General features: G+C 38.6%; 1 protein-coding gene across 1 annotated transcript in view; it reads left to right on the top strand.

The window, feature by feature from the left end:
- The first annotated feature begins 953 nt into the window (after positions 1–953).
- LOC139945726 (uncharacterized) overlaps positions 954–25,693 on the top strand; it is an 87,060-nt gene continuing 62,320 nt past the window's right edge. The window contains exon 1 of the mRNA XM_071943100.1: positions 954–1,855. Coding sequence (XP_071799201.1) covers positions 1,559–1,855 — 297 coding nt within the window. The 5' untranslated portion in view covers positions 954–1,558. The remainder of the gene's footprint in view (positions 1,856–25,693) is intronic.

The following is a 25,693-nucleotide window of genomic DNA, read 5'->3' as shown; positions in this document are numbered from 1 at the left end:
GACGATTTTTTTTTAAGATAATGGCTGCAACAAGGAAGAATTCTTCTTGGAAAGAAAATGCACTTAAACCGCTGTCGTGTCTTCACAAGTGTTTTGAAGAAAAACAAATCTATAACCGGGGCGGAGTCAGACTGTTAGAGAAGGGGGTGCACATAAGCAGGAAAGGTCCCAGTAGTTGAAATTACACACGATTTTATTTTCAAGATAAACTACTTCTAGGAAAGAAATTTCTACCACTCTTGTCTGCACAAGTGTTTTGATAAAAAGTCTTATCCGGGGCGGAGTCAGACTGTAAGAAAGGGGGGGGTGCACTATCAGAAAAAAGGTCTCGCTGTAACATAACATGAGTGACGTGAAAAGGAGACAACCTAGTTACCCCCTACCTCTCCGTCTCCCCCTCGGGCCCATTAAGATACAATTTGAAAGTGAAATTATTTCCTAAGAACGTAATAATTACACGGGGGACCTCCCATAGAGGAAGAGTCGCATCAACTTGAGTCATTCCTATGGGGGGAGTTCATCAGCCACCGGAAGTGCAGATTAGTCTTCTCTCGATAACTACAGAAGAGTACACCTTGAGGGGGAGACTAGCTAAACTGTCACACGTTACACTATATAATTGTGACGAGTTGGCGCATGCTGTATATAATAGTTGGCGAATTCCTGGTATTTCAGCATTACATGCACTGGGCTAGCAGCCAACCCCAAATGACGTCACTGGCCACTTCATTGATGAGGGCTCCCGCCAGTCCCTCCCCCAAAAAGTACATCACAGTAAACATCCGTCGTGTATACGACGACTCTTGGCACAGCACTATCATATCCCCCCTACACTTCATATACCTGCATTACCTTATCACCCGAGGGGGACCATGAATGTCATATGTAATATTATACACAATATAAAATGGGCCATCGATATGAATGAGTATCTAGCCGCTGTGTGTGCTGTTTAAATGCAACTTTGTAATCTAACAGCCTTTATTATACAGTAAGGGCATATTGCTCTATGGTTGGGGGTATTTTTTATACAGGTTGTGCGGTAGCTACGTAAAACGCGTTGCCGTGTCCATAGACCGAAATGATTCATTCACTGGAACGCTGCGCCTGTCATGAAGTGAGAGACACACGGTGTGTAGAGACCTTCAATGAGTGAGCTTGCGGTATTTCGTCACCTTCCCGTAGCTAGTGTAGTACTAGTAGCACATGAACCTGTGGTTGTGAAACACTCACCATGTGGCCAGCCAGACACATTTTGAGTTAGGAATGTAATAACTGCCTCGATTTTGGATTGGAGAGAGAAGCTACGAACTACTCATTGTTTATACATGGAGATTTTATTGCAACGTGTGTTAGTGGAGCTGGTGGTTGTGATTGTTTGATTTCACACCAAACAACAGTAAGGCAGTACTCGCGGAGAATACTATACTAGGCAACATTGAGCGTTCAGCTTTGAATAAACTGCTGTTAAGGATTGAGTTACCCTCCTTCGATGACATCTAACTTGTGTAACTCTTTGTAGTCGTCTCCATCCACTTTAACGTGGAGTATTTATCGTATGTCTGTCTCTGGGACCGACACCTTTGAGTTTGAACCACCGTCATGGCAAAGGAGTTGCAACCGACGCGGGAGCATGTACACGGTGGGACCACCACCAGCGGTGGGCGGAGGCGTGCCGGGTGGTAGTATAGGCGGGCTCTGCATCATCTCCGGACCCTTACCGGAGAGAAGACGGAGCGAGCCGGCTCCTAAACCACCCAAGCACCTATTCCGGTTCGGATCAGGGAGAAGGAGGGTCAGCATCGGGCCCACGACAACGATGACGTACCCTACGACTGAAGTGGATGAGGAAGAGGTAAGCACAAAAATCACTACGGTGACACTTTGACCTTGGAATGTTGTTAGCAGTTCCACAAATAGTAGGCAGTAAACCGCAGGTTGGGTATCAACAGAGCTATAAAAACACACCAGAAAAGTTGTGTATAAAATCATATACAGCTAGGGGTATATGCAACCAGCCGAATTGCAATCTAGGTTATATTAAAACAATGATTTGTAGTGGGTTTCAAAGGTCGATAACACGACAATGGAATATTAAACTCCGAGCGAACTCCACAAGGGTTGCTTTAGGCTGCGTAGCCTGGGCACCTCTACCCGCATGTTGGGCGACTTTCCAGGGAAGGCCTTAAACAAGACGTGCGAAGGCCACGCATCACTTATTATACAGGTTCCACACCTTGATTTACATAATGGGATGGGTGGATTGTCTTATGAAAACATATAGCTCTAAATAAAACGATTACAATAAGTCAACATCATGTGTTGTCGACGACCAGGAGACACTCTTGTCTGTATGTATCTACATAATTATTTCCATATAAAACACTAAAATACAATTTGACTAATATATCTTCCACAATTCAGTCCCTTTTGGTGTACTCTGTGCATTGTGTATACAGGATGCCAGTCTCTTTGTAACAATGCAATATGCATTGATCTGGGGGTGAATGCCTATGTACTTATTCAATAAGTAATCCACAAACTAAACATAAAGTTTGACCTTGAGTCCATGTAAAGTGACCCAGAATCTGAATCCGATTTCCAGACCTTACGGGTCACATTGACTCACATTCCGGGTCAAGCTGACCCAAAACATGGATCAGGCCCCCTGTAAACATTCTGACCTGGGTCAATTCTAGAGTGTGTTATATAATGAAACGCAGTATGAGGGTAGGTTTTCCTGTTACGGATTAAAGCAATGTGCTCTTTTACTTTTCACCCAATTCGGAAATAATATATTATCTAATTTACCTCAATGAGATATCCTTTTTTTGTAAAAATGAGGGGAAAAGTGGTGGCGCCATACGGAAAGTTGTCCCCCCCAATTCTTTGTAAGCAATGCTGCTGAGGTAGAATAAAAGTAACCCCTTTCTATTCTGGCGTTACCCAGCAGTCCTTTAATATACTCCCTTCATACTAAGCATGGTTTTCTTCCTACTTTTGTCTGATTTGTTTGCCCTTGGATGAGCAGAAAAATCATGGTTAGATATAGCCTGAAAAGTTTGTTAAAGGCAGTGGACACCATTGGTAATTACTCAAAATTATTATGAGCATAAAACCTTTATTGGTTACGAGTCATGGGGAGAGGTTGATGGTATAAAACATTGTGAGAAACGGCTCCCTCTGAAGTGCCATAGTTTTCGAGAAATACTGAATTTTCCACGAATTTGATTTCGAGACCTCAGATTTAGAACTTGAGGTCTCGAAATCAACCATCTGAACGCACACAACTTCGTGTGACAAGGATGGGTTTTTTCTTTCATTATTATCTCGCAAGTTCGTGTCCACTGTCTTTAAAGGGACACACCGGTCGAATTGGGTTGTTTGGGCTACAAAATAGACTAAGATATGACTTCAACGGTCTTCCATGAATGAAGAAGAACAGTCCTTAAAAAAAAATCATCAAATTTAGCCGTTTTTGAGCATTTTAAGACAAAAACGCAGGTCGCGTGATTGTTCTAACCAAAATGTGGTACAATCAATCACGTGATCTTCCGGGCTAGTTTTACTTTCAGCCGTCTAAAAGTAACTTACTTAACCAAATTTAAATCTTTTTTTTACAAAATTATTTACGAATAATTGACGAAAAAGATCATGTATTCAAATTATCGCTACAAAATGTAAATAATGGTGAACAATCTAACGTAAGATTCACATTCAAAGAGTCCCTGTAACGGAAGCTTGTTATATGGCCGTTTTTTTTTTTTCATTTTTCGCTAAATACGTGACATTTTGATGATTTTTTTTACAGCAACCATCTATAAAAACATTATTTATGATTCTACACCCCTAAATTGCGTAAACGGTGAGCCGGTGTGTCCCTTTAAAGCCTATACCTTGTGTACATGTAGGTCAGCCCTCGTACTCAATGAAATGTTCCTTAATTGTTTTTACCAAGAACAAAATATAATGTCTGATTTATAATGGTCTCTTTTGTGATTCCGGGAAAACCCTTCAGTCTATCAAGTCATCAGGAATTCAGTCTTCATTTTAGCTTGTAAAATAAATTGTTTTCCATTCTGTAACTGGATCCCATTTTGGATTCCGAGAAAAAACCCTCAGTCTTTCAAGTCATTAGGGATACAGTCTTCATTTTAGCAAAAATAAATTATTGTTCATTCTGAAACTGAATAATTTTAATGGTCATTTTAAGCCATTACACTGGCGCCACTTGTCTCGACCAAACTAAACGGATCAAACATTGTCCATACATTGTTGTTATCATTAGTAAAGCTTAAATAGGATTTACAACATCATGTCCCGGAACATAATGCATTCGAATTTAAACGGCATGGCATATTGACCCGTCAGCCCGAATATGGATGCGCGTCGGGATTTCCTTTTTCCGGATCGAAGAAGTTTAGAGGTACCTTGACCTCAGAAAGATTTATTAAATCACCTTGACATCCTAGTAAAGAGAAACATAAAGTCACGGTTGTACGAAGAAATATTTCAATTGATTGTTTCGTTTCTACGTTTTAAGAGAACATGCGATTTAAATGTTACAAGATCTGAAACTCGTATATTATTTCGGTCATAATTGACGTCAATGCTTGAATTGTAGGCTATAAATCCCAGTGTGTGCGTCTTAAAAAGCAATTTTGCTTCTATGTCTGAAGAGAACTTGGTGATTTAAATGTAACAGGATCTTAAATGGTTTATTTTGTATTTCGGTTCTTAGTTAAGTTGATGCTAGAATATAGACTGTACACTTTGAGCCTTGATTGCCATAAATCCCAGTGTATACAATAGTGTGTCTTAAATGCAATTTTGAGTATATGTTTGAATAGAACTTGGTGGTTTAAATGTTACTTTACATTACCTTAAATTGTTTATACGTTTTTGGTTCCTATTTACGTTGATGCTTGAATATGGACTACACTTTGAGCTTTCCCATAAATCCCACTGTAAACAAAAGTGTGTTTAATGCAATGTTGCTCCTATGTTTTAGGAGAACTTAGTGATTTAAATGTTACGAGATTTTACATTTCTATACTATTTTGGTTCTCATTTATTTACGCCGATGCTTGAATATGGGCTACACTTTGAGCTTTCACATAAATCCCATTGTATACTTAAGGTGTCTTAAATGCATTTTTATTGCGCATAAAAATGCCGACACCCGAGATTGAGGGAGTTTTGTTGAATCGAAAATTTACCCAAATGTGAGATCATGTTTTGTGATTAATTCTAATGGAGACTTTCTCACCCAGAAACACACAATAATAACCATGGACCGGCACATATAGTGCGTCAAGAAGCCTAATTCGATGAGTCACTCCGTGCAAAAAGAACAGACTCACAGAGCCTGTCTGAGTTTCGGAATTTATGATATTAGGTTTCCAATTTATAGGTTTGTGACATTCGTTCAACGTTCGTAAAAGGCAAATTAAAACAGCAACGTTTGAGGCAGAGTGCAGCCATAACTGTACACCATACCCATTTTGTCTTTACTCAATATTATGACCACATTTTTTGCCCTGTAGATACATGATATTTTATAATATTTGTCCATCCAGGCCCTAGTTCAATAATAAAACAGAATACAAAAAGCAACGAGTGAAGAAAACCTAATAAAGAGGTAGCGTTGTGTGTGTATGTTTACGTACAATGCCAACCATAGCAGAGTCGTGATTTTTGTGTATGTTTGCTCAATAATAATAATTATGATAAGTGTTTACCTTGCCCAAACACGAACATTTTCATTCACTAAATGTCTATATTGTCGTGTCATAAAAGGTGGGTGACGTCAGAAGGTCTTTTCTTTGGGCATGAGGAGTTATTGACGGGTTCAATACTGGAGGCCTAGTTTCACAAAAGCAGCCTGTAAAAGGTCTTTAAAGAGTCTAGTCTTAAATCCGACATTACTTCCGCACTGTAAAAAGCCAAACGTTTCCTGTACATCATAGTCTCGTCTCGTGGAGTTTAACGTGCATAAACATGTGATACACCATAATTCAAGACACTGGATACCTTTATCATCACTGGGTGTATCCCAACATATGCATCAAAATACAAATCTGTGAAAAGTTTTGCTAAATTTTGTCATCGAATGAATACTGAAAGAAAAAACACACTTGTTGCACAAGTTAATTTGTGTGCTTTCAGATGCATAATAAAAGGCTTCAGGCCTGAGATATTTTAATATTTTGAGCGAGAAATTACCTCATTCTCTAGAACTACGTTACTTCAGAGGGAGCTGTTTCTCACAACGTTTTATATCAACAGCTCCCCATACTCTTTACCAAGTAAGGTTATATGCTAAAAATTATTTTGAGTAACTACGAATAGTGTCATGTGCCTTTAAAGCCATTATGCACTTTCGGTACAATACAAATTTAAAAAAATTCACAGATTTACAAATAACTTACAGGGTTTACAGAAGGTAATGGTGAAAGACTTCTCTTGAAATATTATTCCATGAAATGATTTACTTTTTGAGAAAACATTAAAACAATATCAATTCTCGATAGCGAGAATTACGAATTTATTTTGAACACATGTCATGACACGAGGAAACGTGCGGAAACAAGGGTGGGTTTTCCCGTTATTTTCCCGACTCCGATGACCGATGGGCCTTAATTTTCACAGGTTTGTTATTTTATATATAGAAGTTGTGATACACGAAGTGTGGGCCTTGGACAATACTGTTTACCGAAAGTGTCCAATGGCTTTAACGGGCATTTACATGTGATACATCATAGTAGAGGTCGTTTTGTTTAAGTTCTAATTTGTAAGCACCAGGAACGCTCTTAACTCCAATTATTGACAATGAAACTGGTAGTGAGAAGGCTACTTGAATTAAGAATGGATGCAATAAAGTCAATGCGGTGCTTCGAGAGATAATTAATTAATTAGTGTAATTAAGTTCTAATTTTCATAGGTAGGCGCATTCTGTAATGACCACTGGTCTCCCATCAGTGATTGATTCATATCAAACCCATGGGGGGGAACATGTTTGTTTAAAATCAGGGTATCAGGGCCAAATTTGAAAAGCCTGTAGGCACAAAAACACGCTAAGCACCAACTAGTATTGCTTAGTAGAAACAGGTTACCAGCCAAAATTACACTACTAGTTAACATTGTTGTTACTGGTGACTCGCTACATTTTTGCTTTACAATTGTTTTTGTCAAGCAGTATTTTCTGGTTAATTATAGGTTTATGAAATTGGGCCAGGTTTCCAGTATTATTAACTTAACGGTGTCTTTCAAAAGCACTCCTGATCCAATTTGGGTTTTGTATGAGAAACTCGAACTGTGCCATGCTTTAAAAGACGAGTCTTTATTCTCAGTCATAGCATCGTCACTAATTGGTCATTTTGTCGACTTCTCAAACCGGTTACCGTCTGCAAAGGAAGCCTCATGTGTGCCTTCAGCTCTTGCAAGGGTAGAAAGCTCGGAATGTTAGGTGGTACATCGGTGAGGTCTTTGACGCCCAGACAACAATGCTGGCAAAACACCCTCGTGCTTTTGTGTAAGCCCCTTTCTTTAGTCCCAAATGGGAAATATGCGAGGTACGTTGAGCCGCTGGAATTTTGGTTTATTATTGGGGCTACAAATTGTACATGTACAGTACGTGTAATGGGCAAGTTGTTACCACAGTGCATCAAGTGGTTCTTTTTCCCCCAAGTAAAAAGCAGTGTAGGCAAATCGAGGTAGGCGTTAAATTAGCTTGGTCCCATGTGAACGGGAACAGTATACTCCATTGTCAGTGGGAAACAATGGTGTGAAGAACATGTCACAGTATAAACATACCATGGTATGAACAGAAAGACGATTTTCACAATGAATGCTTTGTGAGCTCAAATCTTTACAAGTTTTTGTTTTACGCCAATGATTGACAACTTTAGGAACGCTTGGTGACAGCAGACTTAACTTTAGATTTCTGAGCCTCCGCATATTTCAAAGTCTTCCAAAAACATCTGCCACCCGCAGAGCCCCAAAAATTCTCAAGTTTTACAATTTTTCATATACAGAGCCACAAATTGGTGAAAACCTGACTTACGATGACGTCAACATGACGTCATTACCTTCAGACAAGGAACCTGCCGTTTTATTTAAACGTAGAGTGCATTTAAAGCCTTTGATTTGGCTCAACCTTTGCATAAGCTGGATCTTTTAAGGTTGGTCTTACAAGATTTGACTTACCCCACGCAAAACCTATTGATAATTATTTATTATCAACCTATACCCTGCAAGACCTCTTTCATTTTCTAAGCTGGATGGCATTTAACAAGGATCAACAGAGAAGGATGCTTCCCCAGATAACATTCCAGGTGGATTTGTCGCAGCAAACATCGCTTTATGCACAAATTAGCTTGTTAAATTTTATGTTTGTACATAAAATTAGTTATTCTACAAGAAACAATGTAGGCATAATATATTAAGGATACCCTTGAGGGCGTGATAGGTCAAAGCTAATAAGTATCATTGTATTTTTTTTACTTTTACACCGTAGTGTATTAGGCACTGTCTACTCCAGAATTGCAAAGGTCGCTGGTTCGAATCCCACCCGAGTAATATGCCTGTTATTTTTTGTTTTACAAAACTCGGGAAAGTACTGAGTATACAGTGCTAACACACATACATCTGTGTATAAAGGGTAAAAACCAATACTAATAAGAGTAAACACCTAGAACACAACCTCCATTCCACCCACCCCAACACATCGTCGTTGGAGACACGTATCCGAACTTCAAACTTAAAACATCTTTTGCGGGAAGCTATACGTTGAGCACATAACGGCGCCAATACGTATGTTTTCACACATGCAGTCGTCCACAGGCTACGGTCGAGGACGTTGAAAAAATAATATAGTAAGGCGAAATTACATTTTGCAATATACTAGCAAACTGTGACGTCACGTTTCCATGCCACCCATGACAGCTGACCATACATCACCACTTTCTTTGTTATTTGTCTGTTATGTTGCGCTGAGATCAGTAATGTAATTGTCTTAGAGACATTTGAATGAAAATAAATATATATTTCAAGATGGCTGCCAATGAAAAGGGTCTATTCATCCTTTATTCGATTAAGCCCCCATCCAGTCAGTCCATCCAGCATGTTCGTGTTCATATTGAGATGTTTTGATTTCATCTCTCATCAATCCCCTTTGTCATTCATATCTCCAAGCTGTCCTTGTTGTCATTCTGCGAGTCCAAATTTAAACAGTCCCATGGCCTTGCCCCAAGTATTGTGTATATAGCTTTACTGCCTCCTTTGTGGCATTTTGGCCCATACGAAATCTGTGAGTAGAAATACCTCAAATGCAACTGACAGCAAGTTGTCAAGAACGACCGTTGAACAGCATAAAGATATTGTCTATTTTTGACTTTTGATATTTTTAAAAAGAGATACTAGTTAATGACCTGAAACTAATACAGATTTTTCTGATACCTTGTTAAACGAAATTGTTGACCTGAAACGATTACATATTCCCGATTGTGAGAGATACATCAACCCACACGTGACCTTTACTACTACGGAGTCCCGGGAGTGCCATACCACTTCTCAAGATAATTCATCTCGCCATGAAGAAAATGATTTTGTCCCCTTCCTCCATGATCTGTCCAATACAAGTCGATATTATAGAAAAACGTGAAATGTCGACTTTTCGTAATTTATCTCATCAAAACATTTTTACTGAACCAAAATAGTCGAGTTACCGTGAGTGGTTTTCCTTTATCTATAAAATTACTTTATCTAAAATATGGGCTTCCTATGTTTTAGGACCATCCGACTTATTCCATAAAATGAATCGACTTGGCGAGATATGTGGGTGGTATGGCTCTTAGGGAGCTCCGTAGCAAACGGCCGGCCGTTAGTCAGAAGTCATTTCTGTTTTTTGTAGACTTGTATTTATTCGTATTGTAACTTGATGTGTATATGGAGCAAGGGTTGTACCTGCAACGACATGCGGACCAATACGATTGCTTGTTATTCCTGTATTAATGACAATGTAATTCCGTGTAGTGACAGTACAATCATGAAATAGGCATTTCATTAGCATTAGCAGCGAAGTAATTGTACAGAAAGGCAGCCATTTGCAATCAGTGCATGGACCACACACACACTGCCCTTTTTTCAAAAGCAAGGTCAAACACTGGTTGACAATTTCTATAGTGCTGACTCTGGAATAGATCTATACCCAGGGTAGTCGGGAATAAATACAAAAATAGTGTAACCAAAGCTGCTATTAATAGACAACAAAATCGTCCACTTTGATCAATCACAAACTTGACTGTGGTATTTGAAAGATTGCATGGTGGAAGTATAACTGCAAGCTATTATTATGCTCTTTGCTCTATGGTACAACTACTAATAGAGGTTTGCGATAGCACCGTGTGAATATCTTTTTTGAGTAGTGTTGGTTCTGAAAAGAACCAGTGGTTATCGGCTCAACGTTTCGATCAATATGCTCTTATCATCTTCAGGAGAATGCAAACTTGAAAGATTTTGGGACCATTCAAAGCAGGATTCACTTCATGTGCCTGAAGAACGGGTTCGAAAAAGAAGTGAAAGTCTGTTACATCTTAATATTTCCTTCCTAATTGACCATTGTGTATAAAACTTCAATACTGATTGAAACAGTAATTCTTGCTTGTTACGTGGTTGATACAACGTTAAATGAACCTCAACATTACAGTTGCATGCAACCCCCCCCCCCCCCCCCCACCATTTCTGGTGTTGTTCTCACGTTCAACACTTGTAGTTATTCTTTGTTGGGAGGTCGTGGGGGCGATACACACACCATTGCACTCGCAATATCTTTTCAAAGTCGATAAATCTCATAAAACACGATTTCGGAAGGCTTGGGTCACGACTACACGTGCATGACCAGGATTTAACAATACTTTCTTTTTAATAACAACAACTGGGAATTTTCCCGTACAATAATTGCATTATGTCACGCAATCATATTCTGGGAAAAACCTGACATACTGTAGGGCGTTTGACGCAGTTTCTACTGTTCAATTTTGTTTTGTATGGCCTAGTGTGATAAGTTCTGACAGTTGTAAAAGGGCAAGGTGGGAATTTTGTCATGCAGGTTGTGGATTGTAAACATAACTTTCACTTCCCCAACTTGTAATCAAATCCCAACTAAGAATATTTGTAATAAAAACCAACTTTTGGTAATTGCTTAGCACATTGACTTCTTTGAATGAATATTGGTTAGTAGACTAAATACCACACAGTGGCTATATCTCCATTGACTTTCCCCCGCAGACAACTGTAAACATAACACTAATAAGGTATGCAAAGGTTCTTATAGAACCCCCCTGTTTAAATTAAGGGCAGTTTGAAGACTAGTTTATTTAATTACAGGGTAAATAATTAAATGGCTGGTGCACAAAACCTAAACCCAAGCGATAGATTCTTCGGAAATGAATGCAGTGATCTTAAATTATTCTTGAGACTTCAGGCTGTCGCCCACACAGTGATTATCTCCTTAATTATTTTCAAGTCAACGTGTCTTTGAGCCGAGCGCTTTTGTTAAATCCGACATGTCCAAAACATGTTGGTGCTTTGGTAGACAGAGGGCGCCCTGCAAAGGGCGCCTCTTATGTCAACAACCATATAACACTCAATGTCATCAACCCATGTCACTCGGCCTGAGCGCAGTAATGCGGTGTATCATTCATGCAAAATTCGTGTTATGTTCAACACGGCAATGGGAAATTATCAACAAGAAATACACGAGGAACAATAAGAGACACTGAAAGGACGATCGTAATCAGTGATTTTTTACCTCGCTATTAAACTCGCGCCTGCCATTAGTACGCAGCAAGCACCGAGAAGGTCGTGTGGATAACTGAAGAATAAATCAACCTTGTGTAGCTGAAGTAATTTGCAGACTCTTAAACTTGACCTTACAGGGAAGGTTCCCAACACAAGGATACACTTTATTATAAGAGTTGCAAATATATTATTTGTTTAAAGTTCAAGATTACAGAAGCTATAATCAATCTTAAGGACACACGTTTCCTGTAATGCCCTACGCTAAAGTAGAGACGCACAAAAGGATCTGGCGATTCAACATTTATAGCGTTATGTCGAGAACGCGAGAGAGTCAAACAGAAAGCATTCCTTATTAATTCTAACTCCAAATCAAGCAGGCAGTTTGAATGTCAACTTGATCGTGATCCCTTTACGGGCATCGGTTTCCAATCTTGAATTCAGAGTTATAGGTGCAGAGTCTCAGATAGTGTATCTGACCGTTAATTAGCCTATAATTGAGTGGTTGGGGGTCGACTTACCATCGATGTAAAGAAGATGTCCGGAGGATGAAAACGATCTATCAGCCGCATCCTCATGTCATGCTGAGTTCTCAATGGTTTATCCCCACCGCTAAAGATACCATGCATCAAAGAGCCGTCTCGTGAAATACTTCGTTAATTTAAGTAACACGTTGCCTTGGATCGGTCGAGTTGGTTCTTTGAAAAGCATTTGAAACTGTTTGCTGTGAAATGCATATGGTTAGAAAGATGTTTTAAAAGTAGAATATAATGGTCCACACAAGCATGATTCGAAATAGCAAACTAACACGGTTCGGCCATTTTTTTAGTCAAAATTTTGATTCCACTAAATGGCCGACCGTGTTTCTTCGCGACGTAAAAAGAAAACCGTGCAATTCCGAGGCGTGTTTGTGTGGATCATTATATTCTTCTTTTAAATTAACTATCTCACCAATTGCATTTCATAAACAAACGATTCCAAATGCTTTTCAAAGGCCAACTCGACCGATCCAAGGCAACGTGTTCCTTTAAAGGCAGTGGACACTATTGGTAACTACTCAAAATATTTATTAGCATAAAACCTTACTTGGTGACGAGTAATGGGGAGAGGTTGATAGTATAAAACATTGTGAGAAACGGCTCCCTCTAAAGTGGAGTAGTTTTCGAGAAAGAAGTAATTTTCCACAAATTTGATTTCGAGACCTCAGATTTAGAATGTGAGGTTTCGAAATCAAGCATCTGAAAGCACACAACTTCGTGTGACAAGGGTGTTTTTTTTCTTTCATTATTATCTCGCAACGATGACCGATTGAGGTTAAAGTTTCACAGGTTTGTTATTTTATGCGTATGTTGAGATACACCAAGTGAGAAGACTGGTCTTTGACAATTACCAATAGTGTCCAGAGTCTTTAAGTTTGTATTTCTGAGTTATGCCGACAACAATAGTACATACTTTTCGTACTGTTTGAAGCAAATAATATGTGAAAAGATAGCTGTTTAGCATTATTGTCATATTTTGTTTTCAAAAAGAGTGATAATGCTGGATGTAGAGAATTATTTACCAATGTTGTATATTATCTAACCCTATCTGTCTTTAACAGCTATAGAATTTCCCAATTCATAGAGGCTAAACGAAGCAACAGTTAAAAGTTTCGTATAAACTTTCCCCCGTCTTGATTCAGTTGGGATACTAAGCACTACTTTGGTTTTCATATAACCAAAACTAATTTTTTTTTTAATTCTTGAATAAGTGAGATATGGTATAAACATGCAGACCTAATAACATTTTCTTCTGCATCATACAACATAAACAATTGTTAGCATGAAAACTTTACTTGGTAACGAGCAGTGGAGAGCTGTTGATAGTACATGTATAAACCATTGTGAGAAACGGCTCCCTCTGAAGTAGCATAGTTTTTGAGAAAAAGGTATAATAAAAAAATACTTCAAAGGCCTGAAGACTTGTTAGGAATCTGAAAGCACATAGACTATACAACAAGGGTGTTCTTTCTTTCATTATTCTCTCGCAACTTCTAAAATTAATTGAGTCAAAGTTATTTTTATGCACGTTTAGATACACCAAGTGAGAATACTGGTGTTTGGCAACTACCTAAACGTGTCCCGACAGTGCCTTCAGCGGCATTCCTATATTCGTATCAAGTCCCCCCACGTTAATTCGAACGCGTGATTGAACCACGTGGAATGCTTTACATCTTACACTTCGAGAAGTCCAGCTCAAGAGGACATCTGCTCATTGATAATTGCTTCCTAGGATATCATTGAACCATTTGGCATCGGTTCCACATTCCATTAATTAAAAGCATGTGATGCCCTCTCTCACAAGATTCAACATTGGAGATAGACTTGCCCTACATCTCCTCTCATTATTAAATTCTCGATAATGAAACCGATCATTTCTTAAAAGCACCTTCAGAGCCTCTAGGCAATAGAAGGTTCGTCTCAGGACGACGAGACAAACTTCCGGAAAACATTTTTTAAGAAACAACTATACAATCGGTGAAACTTTAACACGTGTTCTTGGTTGATTGAAACGGTGTACCCAGCGGGTGTTTCGTTTTAGCAAAATTGCGAATTGTCTCTCAATATTGAACCATAATTTCATTTCTAGGTTTTATGGTGCCAGGGCTATCACCAACAAAGAATATGAAAGCAACAATTCTGAAACAACCTCTTTGTTTTGACTATAGAGACAAGTGCATTTGTGCCTGTAGGCTGACCGGACAGAGAAAGAGTGTAGGCTAGCTATGCGCAATTTGGGTTGCAGGAGTGTACTGTTTTCTCCATACAAACCAAAAGGTGGCTTAAACTATGTTGACCGTCAAAAGTTCAAACTGTTTTGGCCTTTCCGGGGTAAACTCCTGGTGGCGCGCTATATTTTGAACCCCACCCCGTGTTGATGCATATGATTATAGATACAAGATCATCAGAAAGAGTTTGATTATTTGTAAACAGTCGTCAGATTACCGCATTTGGAAGTATTCCAAGCCGCAAAGAAAATTAAACGGTTGCTTTTGAATTTGATAAACATGTCTTTCCTCTTAAAATAAATTTCGAATTCTTTTATTGATTATTTATCACATCTAGAACACCTAGGTTTTAAAACTGTGCCTATAATACACTTCTTCACAAGATCATGCAGTGAGGGAGCAATCTTAACATTTCATTTCTACATCGTTGAATATGACATCTCAATATATGGAAACGTTTAGGAGTTGATATTGTAACAGTTACCCTAAATCACGGTGGAGTATTGGGTACATCAACACTCAAGTAAAGCTTATTGCAAGCTCTACATACATCTATAACCTACTTGATATTCCAAGAGCCACTTCAAGTTCAAGCTGACCATCCTCCCCGTGTCTCTGTACCCGGGTAAAAAGAGTTCAGACATTACTCTTAATAGCTTTTAATTAAAACATATCCACTGGGTATTCTGGGGATGAAATTTGAGTTGAGGTCTACTCTTCTTCTGTTGTCATCGTCAAAAGAGAGAGTTTGTCAGTTGAATTCCATGTGGAGTTGGCCGGGGAGCTTGGGCTCCGTATAATGGTAATCGGATACGGTATAAACCGTCGTAAAAGGGCTGCTGATTGTGGGTGGAGATTTGAGCGTGTTTGACTGACAGGATCAAAGTTGTATTTAAAGGTTAAGGGTCATACTTTGGTAATGACCCCGCACAAAATATGTAATTTATAACCAAAAGCTAAACCCAGTATTGTGAAGCTTCCTGTGTATAAATCGGCTCTTAGATTTCTGAGAGCTGGTGTCTGTTCGCAAAGATGCAGCAAGAGATGCGGTTGGTACCCGCTGTCACCTCGCTAAACATGGATAAATTTGATGTTCTTGTGAAATTACAGCTACATTCTGTCCCTTTTGTCAACAGGTGGACACTATATTTAATTGGAACTTTCACAAGATCGTGTTTGATATACTTACCTATAAAACAGCATTTCGATGAAAAAAAAAAAATAAACGGCGATAATACTACCTTGAAATGTGGCGTGTTATGTGATTTCGTTGCATTCAGTGGTTCCATCGCGGCTGTTTTTATACGCCTGACCAGGCGTATAAAATGAATATCATACTAAAATATGCTTTTTTATTTCATAATACTTTAGCGAATTGTAAAGCAACCGACCATTATTTTGTTCATTGTTTTCACGTGTGCGGTAATCCTTATTATAAAAACACCAATTCAAATTCAATTAATATCTACAATTTAAAATGGTGTCATTTATTGATTAGTCCTGCTGTGTACACGCCAAGTGATCATGGTTTTTATTAAGGTTGACTGCGATTCGCATGCAATCTTGTGGCATCAAGCATGGCTTTTGTACATCCCCTGCCTCCCTTGAGCCACTATGTCGTTGCTTCAACAGTCTGTTGTTGACATACCGGTCGTATAAACTTTTCTTGTCAGGCGCCATCTTGGAGTTATTTAGTGTTCGTACTTATTTGAGGGAGTGACAGTGCAGAACTTGACGTGTATTAACCTCTGATAAAATGAACAAGTGAGGACAGTGAGGTTTTATATTCTTACCCATAGGCACGTAAGAGTAGATTGACCGAAATTTGTACTGAGGAAACTAGCCTTGTCTTTGTGCCTTTGTCTGGAAGGAGCCTGCAGGTTTTTAAACGAGGTAATAAAAACTCGTCTTGTGTGCCATTCAGTGTCTGATTCCCGACGCACGGAGAGGTCCGTGGACAGACTAGTGACTCGGCAAGGGCTTTACTTTTTCGATCTTTTGTTCGTCATTGATACCCAAAACCCTCAAGAGTGGTCTTCAAAAAAGAATCGCTTCTCAATTAAAGCAAATCTTTGGAGAGCTGTGAGTCGATTCAGATAAAACCTGTGCATGACAGGTGGATTCAAGAGTATTGCGTTTTTTTTTTTCAACAGCGCCTGAACGGTGTACCAAAGTACACCAACCCTTATTCATCTCACTCATGAATGTTATGAAGAAAAAAAACATTGATAAATTAGAGAACAGAATCTCATTTCCGAATAAACTCATTATCCGGACCATGAGAATGTTCTACCTCGAAATAATTTGATTAAAATTCAATATAAATAATGTGTTCATCAAGCACCTGTGTCATTTCAATACGTTAATTGATGTATTCGGTTTCAACTCAGCACGTTTTGGCGGGAAGTAACTGCAGGAGATAACCATAAGATAAAAATCCCGCGTAAATAATCGGCGATAGACCTGTGGAGAGAAACGATGATTAAAATCAAAGCTTTGCACAGTCCCCCTGCGTTGAATGATTGATCAGGAGTGATAGGAATTCCTCTTTTATGATCGCTCAAACTCAAACTCGGACCATCTCCTCGTTCTCTCTATCTGTAAGAGATGGACGAGTAAATAACACTAGACGAACAACATTTCTCGCTGAGAAAGTGATCGTTTATGTTGTTTTTGATCAACCGCTAATGCCGTTCACACTGAAACTTAAGTGCATGCAACCGTTCTTCATTCCATCCTTAAGCTCTCAAAATAATACAAAAGCTTGTCCTTTAGTTCGGAGTGTGTTGCTGTTATTTGAAACTCCTTACTGTAAACCTTTTGTAAGTTTCAGTCCTTTTAAGTCGCTAAAAACACACCAAGAGTGTTTGTCTCAGTCAAACACCTGTACTTAACTGCACTAGACTCGGCTTATATCACCCCTTTAGAGTGGTGAGTAATTTGCGACACGTACTGACTTAGTGTCACTCGCGTGGTGTATGCGTAATAAGTCTATGACGTCAGAGGTGTCACATGTCACAATGCGACGGGCTTGATTAAGTTACAAACGTTTAGAAGTGGCACGTGGCATGGTGTGTGGTTTGCTTGCATGTGTCATTACAGTCGGGATTGTGTGCCCATTATGGGCCATAGGCGACGGTAAATGCGTGTTTTTCTTCCCCACGAATACAACTGTCAAAGCTGTGCTAAGTCAACTTGATTTGCAGAGGTGGCAATATCACAGACCATGTTCATACCATGTTTGATCCCCCATATAATACACATGAGGTAACAAACCTGTGAAAATTTGGGTTTAATCCGTGGGAAAAGCATGCACATTTTTCAGCATGTAACCACAACAACCGAATTCGGCAGATACATTTTTTTCGAACATGACTCCATTTTAGAGAAATATTAAGAAAAACAGTTCACATTGTGAATGGTTCTGGTATGGGAACTTCATATAAACAGTCTAAAAAGTCAAAAGTTAAACAATGTTTTTGTTTATCTTAAGCAATCCTGTATACACTTATTCGGAGAGATGCCAAAGGCGTTTTAACTCAAAACGCATGGAAATGATATGTACTCCAAATAACAGTTTAAACGAATGTTTATTGTTAAACGAGTCGGCAGTCTCTTGACTTGAACCATATGTCCAACCACTGGATATCTTGACAAGAGTGTGATGTACGATTTAATAGCTACGTAATACGCCATTTTGTTTCACAAGTTTCTGAAACGACGAGTGAAGATAACATACACGTGTGTCATGCGTGCATGTTCGGGTGATAGATATTTATCCCAAATGTTTCTGTCTGTTTTAAGAAATGTCAATGATTCAAGCAAAGTTCAAAATGTGATTTCATCAAGGAAATTATAGGTTGCCTTTATCGAATACAAGCATTGTAATTTCCCCATAGGTTAAATAAGTTTAAACCATTTTGATGGTTATCAAGATAAATAGAAAGATAGATTAAACTTTATTACCCTTTACTGGGGAAATTGATTTTGCATTGGTAAAGAACAATAAAAAACGATCACCCGTTTTATGTAGTTAAGTGATAGCCACAGGCTAGAGGTGTCTGCATGAGGAAAATTAAATTCCTTGTCACGTTAGAGAAGGAATGAATTTGTAACCCAATTTTCACCAGAAGTTGTATGTTATACCTTCAAGGTGATCCCTGAACGTGTGGACGTTTTCGAGTCGTCATGGCCTTAGAGGTAGAGTGTGATTACTTATCATGTGAAGATATAAAATAGATAAGTGTTCCTGTGGATGTTCTAAGTCCCTTTGCGTAGAGCAAGTGCATCTCCGAGAGCTCCTTGACCTGTTTGTTACTGTCACGTCCGCAGGGACACCATGAATACGCTAGGATGCAGCTATTGTTTGTTACTGTCGCGTCCGTAGGGACACATGAATACGTTATGATGCAGTTATTGTTTGGTACTCTCGAGTCCGCAGAGACGTTGTCTGTCTGCTATGGTGTTGAACAGGTAATGCTATACGCAGATGACTACAAAGCTTGTTATCACATTGCTATCACACACGACATGTTGATATTGTGAACTCAAGATTTTCGTATATGCTGCAGGTTTTTTTATATTTTGTATTGTTGCAATTGTACGAAACTGCATGAACTCTACTGTCAGAAATGAACAAGTTATAATATAAGTATTAAGAAGACGGGGTTACGAGACTTACTTCCGTTCACCATCAATTGGGTTTTGTCTGCCTCTTTCCAAACCAAACTTAAAAGTTCAAATAAAACTTTTCGGGTATGAGATTTCTCATGAGTTGTCCTGGTTTTAGGATTTTCTCAATATCCCAAGCTTGGAAAAATGTAAATTTTCTTGAAAGAAGTAAATTAGCCACTAAAGAGAGAAAGATATTGTGTATAAACTTGTAGTTTTATATTTCTAGTGATGCTTAGCCTGTAAACCTCATGAATTGTAGCATCTCGGGGGTTCTGGTTTTAGAATAAGAGGGAAACCCAGGCTCGAAAGCAATATTATAAAGAATGTTCCCACTTCGGAAAATCTCATCCCTGTTGTTCATTTCTGTATTCAGATCACGAAAGTCTACAAAAACGACTAGCACTGTGGCCCGGATGCAATTTTTTTCTGTACATCACAATTGCCACTGACGTAGTGCTCTTCAACTGGGAATGTTTCTTCTTTTTAATCGATTCAAAAAAGGAAACCTTGAACAAAAAATCAGGCCAACTGTTGACGTTGGTAATTTTATACTAAAGGAAATAAAAATGCGGTCGGTAGGCCTTTGAATGTGCAGTGTCTTGAAGATACTGGACACTATTGGTAATTGTTAAAGACCAGTCTTCTCATTTGGTGTATCTCAACATTATTATGCAAAAAAAAACCTGTGAAAGTTTGAACTCAATTGGTTGTCGAAGCTGCGAGATATTAATGAAAGAAAAACACCCTTGTCACATAAAGTTGTGTGCTTTCAGATGCTTGATTTCGAGACCTCAAACTCAAATTCTGAGGTCTCGAAATCAAATTCGAGGAAATTACTTCTTTCTCGAAAACTGTCACTTCAGAAGGAGCCGTTTCTCACAATGTTTTATACAACTAACCTCTCCCAATTACTCGGTACTAACTTACCAAGTAAGGTTTTATGTTAAAAATTATTTTGAGTAGTTAAAAATAGTGTCTACTGCCTTTAAGGCGTGATGTCTGCGCACAGAAGGTGATGAAATGCAGCCTGTAAGTGTTTGTGTGTTGGGAGAAAATTAGGATAGGGGCTTTTGAAAACACTTTAAATCCACACGGTAGGCTTATTGCCAGGATTCAAACCCGTAACACGGAGGTGAAAGGCAGGGAAAGAAATAACTGAGACAACCTGAGTGCACATTGGACGTTTTTGATACAAACAATCCCATGTAATTTCATCATTATCTACGGATTATTAACTTCTTAAATGATCTTTATATGTAAAGGTGAATGTACGAGACTTGAAGTCACCAACTAAATCATAAACTGCTAACATGGGATGGAAACACAAATCCAATTAAGTCTCAGCCTTTATGGTGTTTTTTGAGAAGAGTAATCCCACAAGCCGATAACGGCGGTATCCCTCAGCGCACTTTAGGAAGAATGAATGATGCGTGGTGGCGCCGTAAAACGCTCTGGGAAATGTTTATTATGAACCGGCATGTTTGGGGGCACTTAAACTTTAGATTCTTGGCGATTTCTAGCAGCATTTTTACTATCAAAGCAATCTGAAATGTTTGCAATAAAACCCTCTTAAAATGTTAATTGGAGAATGGGCAAGAGACTTTTACTATATAAACATTTCACTCTTGTGTAATTTGGCGGTGTTGATACACTAATATTGCAAGATTTTATTCCCTTGTCAATATTTCGTAATTTATGTTAATGATGTACCTGCATTTGTGCCTTCATTTGTACTCTGCAGATTTTTCTTATTTTGAAACTTTTATAGCACATTTTAATGCGAGAACATTTTGTCTGATATGACATGGCAGAGCTACCAACGCCCCCTAACTGTGCTGAAACTTCCCTGAACATAAAACAATCCTTCAATTATTGTCTGATGAGCAAATTTGAAAATTTCCTTGGTTGTGAATACCTATTGTATATATATATGCCCCCATTTTGTTGTGCAAAATCAGCCTGAATGCAAGATGCAAATATTGACAGCTCTGATATGACCCTGCCCTAAAAGAAACAAAACATGAGACTCGTATGTTGCATTTCTCACACAAAAAAGACAACGAGAGGCATGTAAACTCATATTCTTTTCTGGTTTCCTTTCCCGGTTATATTTTGCTTGTATATGTCTAACTGCATATTTTCCTCGCAAAAATTAGTCTTGATGAAAAAAAAAAGTCGTATAATCAAATAAAACCCAAATTAGATTTTGTGCAATTACTTCATATTGCTTCTTACTTCAGTAATTCACCCGGTCTTTGTTACGTCACGTCCTGTCTTTGCATTCCCATTTATGAACATCGACCAACCCTTCAAATTGTTCGTCCATTATAAAATTTTCAGCTGAAAGATAAATTGTATTTTAGTCAGTGCAATAAAGTGTCTCCTCTCTCATTTATATCGCAGAAAGTAATGTATTTTGCTTAAACCTCTCCCCATTATATCAACAATGCAAAATACTCATGTTAAGTAACAAACCATTGTACAGAATACAGAAGCAATACTTGGAAATAGCTTCCTGAACAGTCAAAACTGATGTTGATAAAAAACTACGTGAGTGGGTAAAACCAAAAATTAATAGTCGGTATCCCCTGTGCAAATTTCCATCTATTAAATACGTGAACAATAGTATATCTCCGTTGGGAATAAAATTATAGTGCTTATGGAGTCATGGTGATGCATCGTTGGTTTGTTCCCCGTGTGTTAACACATCTCACAATTACACTATAAGGGAACCAGACTATCTCCTCCACTACACTTAAGTTATTTTTAAACAGACAGTATTTGTAAACAACAAACTAAGATGATCGCTCCTTTCTTTTCATCATACCTTTTTCAGATGATATTCCATTCCCCCTCATTGTACAAAATACAGCATGACCAAAATGAGGCAGAGAGGTATCCTAGTCTGGCCCCTCCTGTTCATCAGCAAAATTATTGATGGTGTAAAATAGGGGACACGACTACTTGTCACGAAGTTTTGCTTTTGCAAAAGCAGCTCCAAAACTATAAAGCTCCCGGGAAATAAACATGGACTTATTTAAAGCAATTGCCTTTTGCACGGGATTCTTTGTACTCCGTCTGTGGGTTCCTCTTGAATCTAAATATAGTTACTCACAATCCTCCTACAAATTCAATTTGCAGTTACTTATAGTTTGGCGGCAAATTTACCGTCTCTCATGCATGCAAACTATGCTAGGTTCATATGTTTGTATGCGATAGGAACCCGGAAGGCAGACTATATGGTATAAAGATACGCAATCACTGCTTATTGCTTCGACGTGCAAACCATGCATTTTGTTTTAAAGGCAGTGGACACTATTGGTAAATACTCAAAATAATTGTTAGCATATAAACTTACTTGGTAACAAGCAATGGAGAGCTGTTGATAGTATAAAACACTGTAAGGAACGGCTCTCTCTGAAGTAACGTAGTTTTCGAGAAAGAAGTAATTTCCCACTAAAATTGATTTCGAGACCTTGGAACTATAGAATTTGAGGTCTCGAAATCAAGCATCTAAAAGCACACAACTTCGTCTATCTCGCGAGCTTCGGACGACCAATTGAGTTCAAATTTTCACAGGTTTGTTATTTTGTGCATACATGTATGTTGAGATACACTTAGTGAGAAGACCGATCTTTTACAATTACCGAAGGTGTCCAGTGTCTTTAATATGAATTGCTTATTATTATTCTTACCGAGGGTTGGGATATTTTTTAGACTGAATCAACAGTGAGTCTTATGTATTCTTACAGTCACTGTATTGTTAGTATGAGGTTTTTACAGTTACTGGACTTACGAAACAATGTTGTAGTGTTCAAGATGAGAGTTAGCATGGTATCATGATACAATAATCCATGTGCGTGTTAGATTTGAATATTGTCTGGTACCGTGACGTACTTTATCAGAAGTTATTGTTAAAACTTGAATTCCTCAGACTATAAGAGACAGTTGATATGTCATGTTCAGGGAAAGCTTTGCATTGGTACAATAAGAGATGACGAACACCCATACACAATTCAGAATGAAAGTGTGTGGCACAATGGTACCAGGGTTTGCTAATCTGGAGGTAGCTATACAAAAGCTTGCCCCTAAACCGCTTGTTGACGTAGTAACTGTCCCAATGGTCTGAGGAGTTCACTAAGATGTATCTTGTGATTATAAGCGAGTCATTGTCAACGACTATCTTTAAACTTTTTTTAACTCGAAAATGCCTTATTGCTTGTATGGTATTGTTTAAGTAAATAGGGATTTAGTAAGATGAGCAATGTTAAATATTGAGTAATCTTTCGGGATAAGTATCCACCAAACTCGAATCGGTGAACAAATGCATAGGCCTACCGTGTAATAAGCTGAAGCATATACTTTACATAACAACTACGGCCGTTATCACGTAATGATAATTTATTGACTTGTTGTAGGTAGTGGGATTGTGCCTTTGACGATTGACGATACAAGCTTGGAATTCGGCACACAGTAAATGTATGTAAAGAGAACGACTTTTGCCTTTAAAGGAACACGTTGCCTTGGATCGGTCGAGTTGGTCTTTGAAAAGCGTTTTTTGACCGTTTATTATAAAATGCATATGGTTAGAAAGATGATGTAAAAGTAGAATACAATGATCTACACAAATATGCCTCGAAATTGCGTGGTTTTCTTTTTACCTCGTCCAAAAACACGGTCGGCCATTTATGGGAGTCAAAATTTTGACCCCCATAAATGGCCGACCGTGATAGTTCGCGACGTAAAAAGAAAACCGTGCAATTTTGAGAGATACTTGTGTGGATCATTATATTCTACTTTTAAAACATCTTTCTAACCATATACATTCCATAAAAAACGGTTTCAAACGCTTTTTATAGACCAACTCGTCCGATCCAAGGCAACGTGTTCCTTTAAGTGCCATCGCAGATTTGTCCTTTAGAAAAATATTTGTTGAATACAAGTAGTTTAAGATTTTTCAAGATGGCTGCCATTTGTTGTTACTCGATCTATTTTTTTTTCTTCAAAAAGTTTGATGGCGCTATAGCTTCATTTGATGGCGCTATAGCGTGTACCTTTAAAGGTGATTATCCCCAAGTTTCCCCAATATACCTGTAAGATCCGTTAAAACAAATTTTCAGAAAAGATCCCCAATAACTCGAAGAACGTGTTTGTTGTAAAAAAAAATAGGTTAATGATTTTGCAGCAACTTGTCGTGTCTAAGTTTAATCCAGAAAACAGATATATAGCACTTCAACATCATGCCTCACTCACTCTTTGCATTTTCTAAACCGATTTTCTGGGTGGGTTCCCACAACAACGAAGCCTTTTTTGGTTACACGTCGTGACGCACCGTGTCCCGCATGAGAAGGGGTGCCGTTAACAGATCGATTCCCACGGCGGCAGTTCTGCGGTTAATGCGACGGTGAGCTCCATCGCACGATCACGATTTACTCTCCCAAAATAATTGCATACATTTGATTTGTCCATCGTAGCGATTGATGCAACAAACTCCCTGACCCCCAACCTGTATTACTGCTCTGTCGTATTGTTCGCCAAGAGTGCAGGCACTCGTATTCACGCCACAACTTTACAAATTATAGACGGCGCCCAGATTTAAGCGCATCTTACTAATAAAATGGCCGTATATACAGCAGCGATTAAAACCAAACAACAAACTTCTTGAACTCGTAAATGGGAAGGAGTATGCTGCTTCTAGCTACAACAGCTGGGTCAAGTTTCATAGAACTGCTGTAAGCACAGAAACTAGCTTAGCATACTTTCCAGAATTATGTTACCAACCGAAATACGATCACAGACCGCTCCCGGTATGGCAGCACCCCTTACGTGCCTTAAAGGTCATCAAAAAGTACGCACAGTAGCTTGATATTAACAGTGTTTGGCTCAAAATTGAATGTTGACTCAGTTTGACTAATTTCTGTGTCATTTTGACGCAGATTTGAGGTCATTCTGTTTCCAGAAATGAACCAGGCCATAGGGGGTCAAGGATCCGGGTCAGTTCTGACCCAGACTTGTTCAGAGTAAAAATTGATGCTGCAGTTCTTAAATATTCAACGCGAGCATCATTTACGAAATTTAAAAACCTGCCTTGACGTTCTGTAGCCCATACTGCTTTTATATGAACGTGAATAATCCGCAAAATTTAAGACCCTGTACACTACTGTTGAGTGTCAAAGACCAGTCTTCTCACTTGGTGTATCTCAACATATGCATACAATAACAAACCTGTGAAAATTTGGGTTCAATTGGTCGTCGAAGTTGCGAGATAATAATGAAAGAAAAGCACCCTTGTCACACAAAGTTGTGTGCTTTCAGATGCTTGATTTCGAGACCTCAAAATCTAATTCTGAGGTTTCGAACTCACTCGTGAGGAAAACTACTTTTTTTTCTCGACAAATAGATTACTTCAGAGGGAGCCGTCTCTCAAAATGTTTTACACTATCAACAGCTCCT

The sequence above is a fragment of the Asterias amurensis genome, chromosome 13, assembly GCF_032118995.1.
Source record: "Asterias amurensis chromosome 13, ASM3211899v1".
Taxonomy (NCBI): Eukaryota; Metazoa; Echinodermata; class Asteroidea; order Forcipulatida; family Asteriidae; genus Asterias; species Asterias amurensis.
Note: the sequence above shows the minus strand (reverse complement) of the source record. Positions and strands in the feature narration are given on the sequence as shown.